Source organism: Nuphar pumila, chromosome 16 (assembly GCF_984573655.1).
Source record: "Nuphar pumila chromosome 16, dmNupPumi1.hap1.1, whole genome shotgun sequence".
NCBI classification, from domain to species: domain Eukaryota; kingdom Viridiplantae; phylum Streptophyta; class Magnoliopsida; order Nymphaeales; family Nymphaeaceae; genus Nuphar; species Nuphar pumila.
Window position 1 is genome coordinate 75,786,756 of NC_143264.1, and position 14,151 is coordinate 75,800,906.

The 14,151-nt window shown below is 37.8% G+C and overlaps 1 protein-coding gene across 4 annotated transcripts in view; it reads right to left on the reverse strand.

The window, feature by feature from the left end:
- Positions 1-11,264: 11,264 nt before the first annotated feature.
- Positions 11,265-14,151, reverse strand: part of LOC149813663 (uncharacterized) — a 97,950-nt gene continuing 95,063 nt past the window's right edge. For all 4 annotated transcript variants that reach the window (XM_089992365.1, XM_089992364.1, XM_089992363.1 and 1 more), the window contains one exon: positions 11,265-12,625. In XM_089992365.1, coding sequence (XP_089848491.1) covers positions 11,609-12,625 — 1,017 coding nt within the window. In that variant the 3' untranslated portion in view covers positions 11,265-11,608. The remainder of the gene's footprint in view (positions 12,626-14,151) is intronic.

The window sequence follows — 14,151 nt, forward strand, 5'->3', positions numbered from 1 at the left end:
CGGGCAAGGAGTCCCAAACGAGGATTTGCACCCCTCTCCTTTTCTATGCAGGTTTAGGTACACTGGCAATAGGAGAGAGTACCTTAGACAGTTCACTAGCCATCCCTCAGGGAAGTGGGTGTTTGTATTTTTGTTTAGAGTCTGTGAATTCCTTTGTTTTGCGGCTAGCTTTCCACTTCTGCTTTTCAACCAGCATTGATGGGTTTTTGTAAGCTGCTCACATAATATATATGAATATGAATCCTTCTTTTTTTACTTCATTCTTCTGAGTTCCTTTAAATGTTGATTTGTCCATCCTTTGTTATATAAAGGATGTTGCGAGGCACAAAGAGCGATTCGACAGACGAATGGTCAGAACAACAGAGATTTGTTATGGATTCTCTTAGTACCCTAGTTAAGGCAATCTAGAGTCAAGTTCGCCCACAACAGAATCAAGTACCATTTGCCGATACTGGCCATCATACAACTATGACGTATGAGAAGTTCTTGGAACTTGATCTCTGACTTTCGCTGAGAAGGCCGACCCCAAGATGGCTGAGAACTGGATCAAAGAAGTTGAGAGTGCTTTCCAAGTATTGTCAGTTCTGGATGACAACAAATGTTATTCAGGACATATCGATTGAAGGACAATGCTCACAAATGGTGGGACATAGCCCAGGGCGTCCAGTTCCTAGGGGCCATGATGATTCCTTCGGAAGCCTTCAGAAAGGCTTTACTAGGAAACTGCTTTTTTCCTCACGCGAGGGACAAGAAGAAGGTAGAATTTCTGGAGCTATGCTAGGGCAACTCAAGTTTGGTGGATTACATCACCAAATTTTAGAATATGCACTGCTACTATCTCAGCCTGTTCAAGGATGATCGTGAATATGCTGAGAAATTCATTCAAGGGTTGAAGGAAGGACTATGACATTGAGTCCTAACTAGTATGCTTGTGACCTTCTCTACGGCAGTTAAGCCAACCGCCTTCCTGAGCGATGACTGAGAACGTTCTAAGAATGCCCAGAGCAAGAAGCCACCTACTGCGGGTAGCGATAAGAAGAAGGTTCCTTCTGGTGGCCAAGTCAAGCGACCTCCCTTCCATGGGAAGAGTGACGAGGGAAAGAAGCATGTTCCTCTATCAAAGAGACAGTGGTCATAGGGTAATCCACCACCCAGGCAACAATCCATCGATGTCTGTCCCAAATACAGATGATCACATACCAAGCAAGTTTGCCCTCGTGAGACAAGCAGTTGCTTGTATTTGTAAATATCCCAAATTTTCCAGGTTCATCCCTAGACACCCCCCTCATAGATGTTGACCCTTTGTAGTACAGTGTAGGACTCTAACCCCTAGGTTTGTCCCAGTTTAGGTGTCATTTCATCCTATTTTACCTAAAAATTATCATTTTACTCCTAGGTCACCTTAGATTCATGTCAGTTAGGCTTAACATAGCTCATTTTAAGTTCAGAAGAACTAGAATATCAATCATTTCTAGCTCCCCTGAGCTCACATATCTTATTCATTTATGATTATTTCAGCTAAAATTGATTCATTTCCCATGAAATTAGCTTATTTCTAGCTCAAATTCTCGTCAATTGTTCCAGAGTCAGTAAATTCCAATCAATCATACTCCCCTATATCTAACTTGAGTTCACTAGGAGTTCAAGTGATCCAGTTTCAGTTCAAAACTCGTCTCCCACATTGTTGGAGTCCATTTTAGCCCATATCGACTCATTTCAGCTGAGATTGAGCTGACCCTATCTAAAATTTAGCTTGTCTGAGCTCCGAATTTAGTTCACCTTAGTTTAGTCGAGTATAGTTTTAGCTCAAACCCAGCACATTCTTGGCACCCACTTTACTCTATAGTAAATTTCTCATAATTTCTTTGAGAATTGTGTCATTTCTTGATCACCTGGTTTAAGAATCTAGTTGAGTCAGTGTCTTTTTAGTTCATCTGAGCTTAGAAACCCTAGAACCTAGTTCAATTCAGTTTAATCCGGTTTAAACCAGTTTAGCCCAGTGTCACTCTTTGCCCTGCAGGGGCAAAATCATTTCTCGATCATTTTATTCAGAACATCAATTCTGTTGATTTTCAAGCTGTGACTATTCTCAATATGGATTCAGATCAATTTCTTTATCTCATATTTTATTTATATCCGAAATTTAATTCACGTTCCAATTCAGACATTGGATCCAATATCGGATCTGATATCCAATATATATTCTTTATTCTAGACTTGGATCCTTTTATTCAATTCATTTTATTATCCATATCCAGGGTCCAATTTATTTTATGAACCTTGATTATCTCATCAGATATCCAGAATCTAATCATTTGCTATCTCGGATCCGTTCTTCAATTTAAGATCCATTTTTTATCCAAGATCCACTTTTTAAGTCCATCTCTGATCCGAGAGCCATTCCATCTATTTTATCAAGATCCAAGTATCATTTTCCAATTCTGTCAAGATTCTTTCATCATTTTCAAATATGGATCAGACTCATGGTTTGAGATCCAGACCCATTTGTCATTTTAAAGTTTTTGATCCAGATCTGAATTCAAACTTTCTTCTGATTTTAAACCTGGGTTCAAAACTAATCTTTTAAATCTAAAACCCAGTGCTTTACATTTGATGTTTTGAAATGCTTTTCAGAAAAAGATCTTTTTGAATGTGTCAGATCTGGATCCGGATCAGATTTCTGATTTGGATTTTTATCAAACTTGAATTTTAAAGCGGATCTTAGATCCAATTTATTCCAGAAGGGACTCATCTAGGTGGCGTCACCTATAGATTCATCTTTTCCATTTTGTCCTTCTTGTTATTTCAGATTTTCGGTTGATTTAGGACTCTTTTTTTGTTTTTAACCTTTAGTTTTATTTTCATTTGTTTTTAACCCTTTTAAAAACCTTTTTTGTTTTAAAAACCAAATATGGGGCCCACCTAGGTGGCGCCATATTTAAATTTGTTTCAATAGAGTTTCAAATAGTTTGAAGTTCAAAAAGTTAAAACGTCAAAATGGATTTAATTAGGTCTTTAGAAAAATCGCCCCCTCTTCTTTATCTACTTTAATTAAGAAGAGTTCCAACTAGGTTGGAACTCTTCACCCTAAGTCCAAAAAATCTCTATAAATAAGACACATAAGGGGGTCGACCCCCATATGCTTTCCAACTCCCTCTCTCTCCTTTCTTAAGCTCAAGCCTCCTCCAGCCCAAGGTATAATCCCCTTTCTTCTTCTTTTATTTTAGCTTTTATTTTTATTTTATTTTCCAAGGTGTTTCCCCATTTTTTCTTCTTTTCTTTTCTTTTTTTATTTTTTATGTGATATCATCATGGATCGATCCAGCTACATGTAAACCCTTGTTCTCCATATCTTTCTTTCATGTTTTTGATGCTTGGATATCGATTTTATTTCAGCCACTCAAAAGAATAGGATCCGATCTCTTATAGATCAAATCTTTCTTTCGCACGACTACATAAATGCAAATCCCATGCAGTTTTATTTTTTGTATTTTATTTTATTTTTTTATATGCATGTTAGGTTTAGTTTTACGTTATTTCACCCATAAAAAAATCATAAAATATTACATTCATAGTTTTCTTCTTATTTTATGCATGTTAGATCAATTTCTTGAATCTTGTTTCACAACCCTGCGCAAATCTTGATTCTGACCATGCGTTAACAACATTATTTCATGTGCATTTTTTTGTCATTTATATCTAAATTTTTTATGTTAGATTCATATATTGGCATGAATCTGGAAAAATTTTATGATTTTTGGGCATCTAATGACCCATCTATAAATTCAAGAACCGAAACCTGTTTTCTGTATCGTCAAAACATTACGAAGAATCAAGAGCAATTTGTCAGAGTCATATCTCCCTAATCGAAGATTATATTTCAAATCCGTAAAAAGTGACATCTTTATCTATGTGTATAATTTATTTTGTGTGTGTTTTTGTGATTTTTTATACTCATTTACTATTTTATTTTCATCCAACATCAGACACTGTTTTAATTGAACTGACAGGCACGGTTCCAATCCAGGTTCATCTTGCCAGAGTGATATCTCCCTAACCGGAGATTGTATTTATGATCTATAAATAGTGATCGATTCATTTGCATGTCTAGTTTATGTGGTATGATTTTTGTGATTTTTGACCATCATTTACTATTTTTTTGAAACCCAAAATCAAAATCTGATTTTCTTAAACCACCAGGCGTTGCTCAGATCTAAAACCATCTTGCCAGAGAGATTTCTTCGATTCGTAAAAAGTGGTTTCTCTGTTTACATGTCTATTTTCTTCCTTGTAATTTTTATGTTTTTTGTCAAGTCGTTTGCTATTTTATTTTAACCCAAAATTGGGGTTTGTCTTTTTTGAATCGTCAGGCATTGGCTGGAATCAAGTGCATCTTGCCAGAATCGTATCTCTCTAACTAGAGATCATTTTTCCAATCCATAAAAATGAGTCTCTTTGCTGTCATGTCTAGTTTATCCCTGCCAAATTTCATAAATTTTTATTTATGTTGGTATGACAGTCTGATCTGACACCATGATAGGTACATAATAGCATGTTTAATAGCCTATTTTTTATTTAATATTTATTTCTTAAATGATCATAAAAATCTATTTTTTATTGTACGTTATTTTTATGGTTGTTAATAGTGTCCATGTCGATTTTTATGATTTTTAAAAGTCATTTGATATCTTGTTTAGTTGTTTCTCAAAAATTGGATGCTTGTAGAGTCCTGTTTTGCTGAAATATAGGCAAATTTAATCTTTTTCATTTATTTTATTATTTTCATGAATTATTTTCATGATTTTAGAATTTGATCATGTTAGGGTGCTCTCCACTCGATTTGTCATCATTTTGAATCCGTTTGATCTCTAGATTAAGCGTATTTCAAAAATCTTTTTTGAAAAACCTTGATTTTTAACCTTGTTTTGCAAATAATTTCAATTTTCAAAGGTATTTTAGTAATTTTGCCTTCGATTTTGAATTTTGAATTTTATAATTAGTTTAGTTTCATATTCTATTAGATCATGCATTTATCTTTTAGTTTATTTAGAATTTCTAATTTATTAATGTGTGGAAAAAGGCTTATATCTGGAGAAATTCTTCAATTTTCAGATATTGTTGAATAAATCCCAAAAAGCCTATAATTTTCTACTAACTTCTTTGCTCATTTTGTAGAAAAGTCTAAGAAGTTATTTTCTTTATTTTTCTTTTTCCTTTCTTTATTTTATTATTGAATTATTCAATATAGATTGTAATCAAAAGTCAAAAATAGTGGAAATTTTCTTTTATGCATAGAATAGGATTTCATTTGCATCTTGTTTATTTTCTTAATATTAAGTGTTATGGTTGATGATTTATATGCATATTTCAAATCCTACAATGGTCAACATGAATGGCATGTGCACCTTCTTCTAAGAAGTTAATAAACTTAGTGGAGTTCATATTTGTGGCTATAATCAGAATATGAATGAAATTCATATTTATCATCTTCTTTTATGTTACAAACAACCTACACTCAGGCTATCTTCAAAAATTATTGCATATTTTCAACACTCTTACTTTCAAACCCTCTTTTTAGGATTTAATAAGATATATTCAAAGCATATTTATGGTCATAGTCAAGGATACATAGAAAATGTATTTCATTCAAATTTTATAAGGCAAAAAAATCCTTTTTTACAAAATAAATTTATGAAACAAAGGGAGATTTCTCAATGGTTTTTCTCAAATCTTTTTCCAAAAGAGTTTTGATAAAATAGCATTCATGCACCACTTAGAATATGGTTGCATCATTTAGATTAAGGCCACGCGCCCAGTCCTTCTTCAAAAAATCAATTTTCTTAAATTTAAAGCTTTTTTCAAAAGTATTTTCCAACAATTCCAAGCATGCATCATGTTTTCAATCAATATTTTTCAAAAATCAAAGCACATGTATGATTCTTTGTGCATTCTAGGACTTAGAATAATTTTTCAGATAGTTAAGCAAGCAAGGCACAATATTCGATCCTTGGTTCAATTACCCCTGGTTATAGCTTCAGGAACGGTTGAACCTCGTACCAATAGGCGAGTCTCATTCTCTCTCAATTTTCCCATATTTTCAAAATGAATACGAGTCTTTCTTAAATCTTTTCAAAATGTCGGTTTGAAAGTAAAAGTAAAATTTTGCATAAAAACAGTATTGTGGCAAGATAGGCCACTATATTCGAAAATGTCGCAAGAAGGAGGCCAACGACCTCAGGCAGAATAGTGAAGTGCCCTAGCCCCCTCGACCACATCAACAGTAGTAGTAGCAACCACAGTCAAGCGGTTAGAAGAAAAAGCCAGGTTGCATTACGCCACCACGCTCAAGCAATTGACCAAAGGAGAGCTCGTGCAAGGTACCATCCTGGTCGCTAACTAAGTGGCTTTTGTACTTTTTTATTGTGGTGCCACATATTTTTTCATTTTCGTTAATTTTGTTAAACAATTGCAAATACTTATAAAACCCTTTGAATAATATTCTAGACGTGTATAACCCGATTGGGAAGAACACAGTTTGTGCTAACTACATACCAGATTTGGACATAGTCATGACAAACCGACATCTGTCTGCCTATACTATCCTGCTTGATATGACGAAATTTGATGTCATACTCAGTATGAATTGGTTACACAAGTATCACGCCAAGGTCTTTTGCCGTAATAAAAAAGTTGTGTTGTCTCTACCAGGTTTTCCTAAGGCGAAATTCAAGCTTTCAAAGCCTATCCTTGTGGGTCGAATGATTTCATCGATGAAAGCACAAAACTATTTGCGAAAGGGATGCACTACCTTCTTGGTTAGTGTCATCCAGTCTGAACCGATGCATGTTCCTATCAGAGATATGGGTGTGGTTCGTGAGTTTTCAGATGTTTCTCTGGAGAAGCTGTTGGGACTTTCTCTACCTCGTGAGGTGCAATTCAACATTGAGTTGCTACCAGGCACTATACTGATTTCTAGGGCACCATACCGGATGGCGCCAACCGAGCTCGAGGAGCTCAAGAAGCAGTTGCATAACTGATGGATCAGGGATTCATTTTTCCTAGTGTTTCGCCTTGGGGAGCAATAGTATTGTTCGTAAAAAAGAATAATGGATCGTTGCAGTTGTATATAGACTACCGAATGCTCAACCAGGGCATAGTAAAGAATAAGTACCCATTGTTGCGCATTGAGGATTTGTTTGATCAACTGCAGAAGAAAAAAAATCGAAAATCGACCTTAGATTTGGGTATCATCAACTCAGAATTAAGGAAAATGATATCTCAAAGATAGCCTTTCGGACCAGATATGAGCATTACGAGTTTACCGTCATGCCCTTCAGACTCACCAACGCACCTGCAACCTTCATGGACCTTATGAATCGGGTGTTCAAACCCATTTTGAACACTTTCGTAATCGTGTTCATTGACAACATCCTGGTGTATTCATAAAGCCAAGAACAACATCGTGAGCACTTGAGTATCATTTTGGATCGCAACGCTTGTTCGCCAAGTTTTCCAAATGTGAGTTTTGGCTTGAGGAGGTTATGTTATTGAGACACATTATTTCTAAGGAAGAAGTGTTCGTAGATTCTGCAAAGTTAGACGTTGTGTTGAATTGACAGCAATTGAGAAATGTATGTGATATCAGGAGCTTTCTCAGATTAGCTGGATATTATCGAAGGTTTATCTAAGACTTTTCCAAGATTGCTCTACCTATGACCAAGCTGCTAAAGAAGGAGGCTAAGTTCATTTGGGATGATAAGTGCGAGAGTAGTTTTCAGATGCTGAAGGAAAAACTCACCACTGCTCCTATTTTGGCTTTACCTTTGGGTCAAGGCGGTTTCGTTATCTACACTCACGCCTCTATGTCTGGATTATGTTGTGTACTAATGCAGAACAGGAAAGTGATCGCTTATGCCTCGTACCAACTTAAAATTCAGGAGAAAAATTATCTGACTTATGATTTGGAGCTAGTCGCGGTGGTTTTCGTATTGAAAATTTGACGACACTACTTGTATGGGGAGCAGTTCGAGGTCTTTACATATCACAAGAGCCTCAAGTACATGTTCTCTCATAAAGAGTTGAATATGAGGCAACGATGCTGACTGAAAATTCTCAAAGATTATGACTTTACCCTCTCCTACCATCCAGAAAAGGCAAACATAGTGGCTGATGCCCTCAGTTGAAAGACCTTCGAAGTTTCGGTCAACCTTTTGTACACAGGATGGAAACTTATAGAAGATTTGGTTTTCTGAAAACCGTTTGCTATCATGCAAGGTTTGATCAGTTTGTCAAACCTGGTAGTTCAACCTGAGCTACTCGCTAGAATCATTATCGGGCAGAAAATCGATGCACGTTACAAAAAAATGAAAGCTCAAGCACAATAGGACGATACATCCTTCCGTCTTCAAGAGGAAGGAAGTGTATGGCTGAAGCATCACCTCTGGGTCCCCAATGACACTGTCTTGAGAACTAAAATTTTTGCTAAGGCTCATAAATCCAAATACACTATTCACCCAGCAAGCACGAAGATATCAGTGGAACAGGATGAAGTGATACATGTCCCTATACATCTCAAAATGTTTGACCTGCCAGCAGATCAAAATTGAGCACCAAAGACCTGACAGAATAATGCAGCAGATGGAAATCCCACAATGAAAGTGAGAGGACATCACTATGAACTTTATCGTAGGTCTGCCGAGAACAAGAAGGAAACATGATGCGATTTGGGTGATCATTGATAGACTCACCAAGTTGGCTCGTTTCCTTCCTATTCGCCATAGTCAGTTTCTTGACGGTTTGGTGGACCTTTATATTCGAAAAATTGTAAGGTTGCATAGAGTATCGGTCTCGATCATTTTTTATTGCGACCTGAGATTCACTTCGAGATTCTGGGGATAGCTTCAGTCAGCATTGAGCACGAAGTTGAAATTCAGTATTGTCTTTCATCCCAAAACTGATGGATAGTTTGAACGCATAATTCATACTCTGAAAGATATGTTGCGGGCATACATGATGGATTAGAAGGAAGAATGAAATTCTCATAACAGCCTTGCAAAATTTGCGTATAATAACAACCACCACACTATCATCAGGATGACCCCTTACGAGGCTTTGTACGAAAGGCCTTGTCGATCATCTGTCTACTAGGATGAGGTTGGCGAACAGGAGTTGAACTCACTGATAGTGCTATAACACTATACCCAACATGTCCAATTGATACGAGAATGACTCCGAATTGCTCAGAGTCAACAGAAGAGTTACGTTGATTAGTGTCATCGAGAACTCACTTTCTCGATAAGGGATAAGGTTTTTGTCAAGGTATCCCTGACGAAGAGTATTTTTCGGTTCGGTAAAAAGGAGAAGTTAAGTCCCAGATTTGTCAGACCTTTCAAGATCTTGGACCGGATCGGTGATGCAACATACCATGTGGCGCTACCCCCTCAGTATGCTTAAATCCACAACGCCTTCCACGTGTCTATATTAAGGAGATACGTCCATGACCTATTGCACATCATCCACTACGATGATGTGGACATTCAGGAGACTTGACCTTTGAAGAAAGACCTATGAAGATTGTAAATCCGCGGGGCCAAGCGCTTAGGTCGAAGACTATCTCTCTCGTCAAGGTTCGCTGGCAGCATCATAGAATCAAAGAATGCACCTGGGAGCCTGAGACTGATATTAGAAAAAATACTTTAACTTGTACTTTGAGCATTAAATTCTATAAAATTTTGTGGATGAAATTATTTTAAGAAGGGTAAGATATAAAACTCGTTAAAATAAAAATCTGACCGAATCCTAACCCGAACTGCCCCTCATGTTTCTATTTAAATACGGGAGGGGGTTCTCCTTTTACTCAAAGGAGCCCCCCCCCGCTCTCTTCTCTCTCCCGAACAACCTCCTGCTCTTCCCCGTTTCTCTCTCCTTTTTCTGGCCAGCCAACGTCGACGACCCCCTAGTCAGCCTCCTCTCAGGTGAGCTTTCTCTTCTCTCCGTCTCTCCCCTCCTCTTTGTCTCCCCCTCTTCTCGATTTGCCAGGGAGCGTCTCTCTCTCTCTCTCTCTCTCTCTCTCTCTCTCTCGTTGTAGGGGAGGGGTGTTGTTCCCCTCCCCGCTCCTCGTCTCTCCTTCTCGGCAGACTGCGAAGGGGCTCAGAGGCCCCCTTCTCCCTATCCCCCTGTTTCGATAGGCCCTCCTGATGTGCCCTCCCTGCACTCTCTCCCTCTGTTTGGGTGAGGTCAGGCTTGGGCTGATAGAGGAGCCCACCCCACCTCTCTCTCTCTCATGGGAAAAGTTGCACAATGGACAATAAAGAACAAATCTTAAAACTTGTGAATTTATATATATATATATATATATATATATATATATATATATATATATATATATATATATATATTACGTATTTAATTCAAAGACGCAGTTTTGCGATCTTTGTCTTCTTTTTTTTATGTTATTTACTTTATCGTTACACTATCACATGCGCAAACTACTGCTTATGCATTTAATTCAATGACACAGTTTTGCGATTATTGTCTTATTTTCTTTATGTAATTTACTTTGTCATCGCACTTTAGAGCACAGGCTATTGCTTACGTTGTAATTAAAGAATGCAGTTTTGCGATCCTTATCTTCTTTCCTTTATGTCATTTACTTTGCCACTGTAGCGCACAGGCTACTGCTTACGTATTTAATTCAAATACACAATTTTGTGATCTTTGTCCTCTTTCTTTTATGTCATTTACTTTGCCATTGTGTTTTACTGCACAGGCTACTACTTACGTATTTATTTAGCCGATATGTAATTTCATACCCCGTACACTGCTCAATGTACAGTTTCACGCATCGAGTCTTGTTGTATTAATTGACCGAATCCAACCAGAGATCCAGAACATCCCTTTTCATGGGTACTCCCACAGAATTCACGCATTGGAACGCTCTGACGCTGAACCTATGCCACAGACACTCCTCAATTTTGACTCCTGTTTATGTATTAGTCATATTGGAAACTTAACCACGCCACGTATCCGCAGCTGTATCGATGTGAGAGTGCTGAACAAGCAAACAATACATGGTAATAGTAAACCAACTGAATGCAAGCAGCATCCCACGGTAAATTGTTCACTAGCTATGGGAAATCTGTACATGTACCAATATGATGTTGCAGTTAAACCGAGACGATCAACATAAGAGGGTAATAACATATGCATCTCTGAACATTGGGATCTTTAAGCAATGAACATCTTTCACCGACACACTAATCCTGGTCAAAGACAGATTACACTACTTTTTTATACACTAATCAGAATATGTAAGAAACAAAGTGAATCCTTACAGAAGCTATTATCCTGAGAACCCCTCTTGGCTTCAGTCTGCGGCCTGTTCTTTTTCTCTTATCTACAAAAGCCGTGACTGCAATTCTTTGAGACAGTAAATAAACGTGGGATAAAAAAAAAGGCAGTGGGTTTCTCACTTGTGGACATGAACAGAAAGCAGCCCAGTGATGAAAGTGAAACCCATATATCACGGTATGCGTGTGGCTTAGCATGCACAGGTATATCCACGCTGGCGAAAATTTACAGGGCCAGATGTATGGATGTAAAAGAAAATTTATGAATCCATGCAGCCACCAAAGAGCAATAACGAGGTGTTGACATGGGGCCTCTCCGGCAAAAGCTTTTCTGATTTTGAGCCTGGGTGTTCAGATCTCTCTTTCTCAGAAACAGGAACAGCAAGTGAGAGGGAAAGAGATGATGCAACACCATCATCTGCATCATCTATCCTCGGGTCTGAATGGCTGTCTTCACTGCTGCTTCGGTCAAGCACATGAACAAACAAGGGCAGTATCCCTTTCTTTGATGACCTTGTTCCAGCACCCAATGCAAGTTCAAGGTTTGGGATGTCTGGTCCTAGTGAATCATCATTATTACTTATGAATCCTGACCAGGAGTTGGAGTTGCTAGCCTTACAATCTCGAGCCTGCCCAAAATCTACTGAAAAAAAACTTCTTTCTGCAGTCTTGGACTTGTGTATCCCATCATCATCACAAAAGCGAGCTACTTTTATATCCTCATTTTCAGGAAAACTGGAGTTCAAATCACAAAGCTGGTAAGTGCCACGGGAAAACTGATCACCAGCATCCAGCATGTTGCCTGTTTTCAGTCGCTTGCTGTCCTTCTCATCATTTGCAGAAGTGCAATCTGATCCCTCATCCTTTGGTTCACTGACAGCTAGAAAGGTTTTGTCTGAAGAATGCGCATGTGGGCGCTTGCAGTGAGACTTCAGATCCAAGGCACAGTCTTCTTTCTTAATAGGAATCATTCTAGGTATGACTTTGCCTGAATCAACCAAAATCGGATCTTTGCTTTTTCTTCTGTTCTCCTGCTCTTCAGCACATTCACCATATCTGACTTTGGAAACAATGCTTTGCTTTTCCTTTGTCAATTTCTCTTGATCCCGTCCATAGAAAATGACTTTGGCATCTTTTGAAGAATCAAAGGAAGCTTCTTGCTTGCCTGATACCACTGGGAAAGGCCTTCCACAATCGATGGCATTCAGTGTCCCACTTGGTTGGATGCAGGGTTGCTCCTTAGCATTCCTGCTGCCAGATTCTCTGTGTGCTTCTTTCTGCAAGTATAATGCCAAGAGATAAGCTACAACTGAGAAATCCAGAATAACACCCTCCTACTTGAAATTTTATGCCGATAGCAGAAGCATCTGAAGTCAAACATATGGTGACAGCATATACAAGCATGCATCTACCCAGTCACATGTACATTGATACATTTGACATTACACTTGGAGGGAGGAGGCAATGTAACTTGCTTAAATATGTGCTAACTAGATGTACAAATTTCAAAGACTTGAATGCGCATTGATATCTAATTGTAATTATATTCCTAAACAATTAGCTGGAATAAATTATGTAAGGACAAAAGCCCTGGGTGGTTCCCACTCCTAATACTATGTAGTATGTAGCCCAGAGTTACCGGAAGCTTATTAGATAGGTGGGAAGCTCGCTTCCCGGAAACTTGCTTCGGAAACGCGATACTCCTCGCTTCCGAAACTTGATGAGAACATCGATTCCCCCACGCTTCTCCTATGCTTTCCACACACTTCATTTATTCATCTTATATGTTCTCTTACTCAACTTTTCATGTTTTTTATGTGTTCTCTCACTCTTCTCACTTACTTCCATGTGCTTTCTCTAAATTGGTAATCATCATTTTTAGATTTTGTTAAAAATTTAATTCTTACACTAAAAAATCATGAAATTTAATATTAGTCACTTTTATTTTAGTTTTTATTTGTGTTTCATTATGATTCACATTCAATTATTATATATATATATATTTGTTCCTCGCTTCCCGCTTCCTATACATTTTAAAATGCATCGCTTCTCGCTTCCGCTTCCCGTATCGTTTCCCGCTTCCGCTTCCTAGTCTGGCAACCTTGATGTAGCCTACACTTTCGTATCCCATGGGCCTGCCTAACCCCAGATTGCCAAGCAAAAAAAGAAAAAAAGGAAAGAAAGAAAAAAGAGCATAAGCATAGTCTATACGGTACTAACACTGCAGAAATGGGGTCTGAAAACAGATACATGAGAAATTCAGGTGGCACCAATTATGGTACTTGAAGAGAGATATCACCAAACTCGGGAATTAGATATTCCTTGGTAAGCTATCAAATAAAACATAAGAATTTGATTTGTACATAAACACCATTGCGACTCTAGCCCATTTGGACTCACTGATCTAGCTCTTGGATCATGCAATATAGCATGGATCCATGGACATTATACTAAGATTCAGAGTTCTAAAAAAGAGTTTCAGGTCATGAATTATGGTCCACAAACGAATATCTTTCATTGTAAAAGTACTTCATCAAACATCTCTACCCACGTTGGCTCTTGGACAAAAAGAAAAGGTCAAACAATTATGCCACTGTTGAACTATATAATGGGAAGCCCCCAAATCAAGTTTGTCCTTCTTTCCTAACTAGATAGAAATTTCAGTCGTGTTTGGCATAAATTATTTAAAAAAGCTTGGCCAAATGAAGTCCACTAAAACCTAGAGCATGCCTCTTAATGCATTCTGAAGCTACCAGACACTCTACATTCTTGCCCTGTTCATATCATTCCCAGTGTGTGTGTA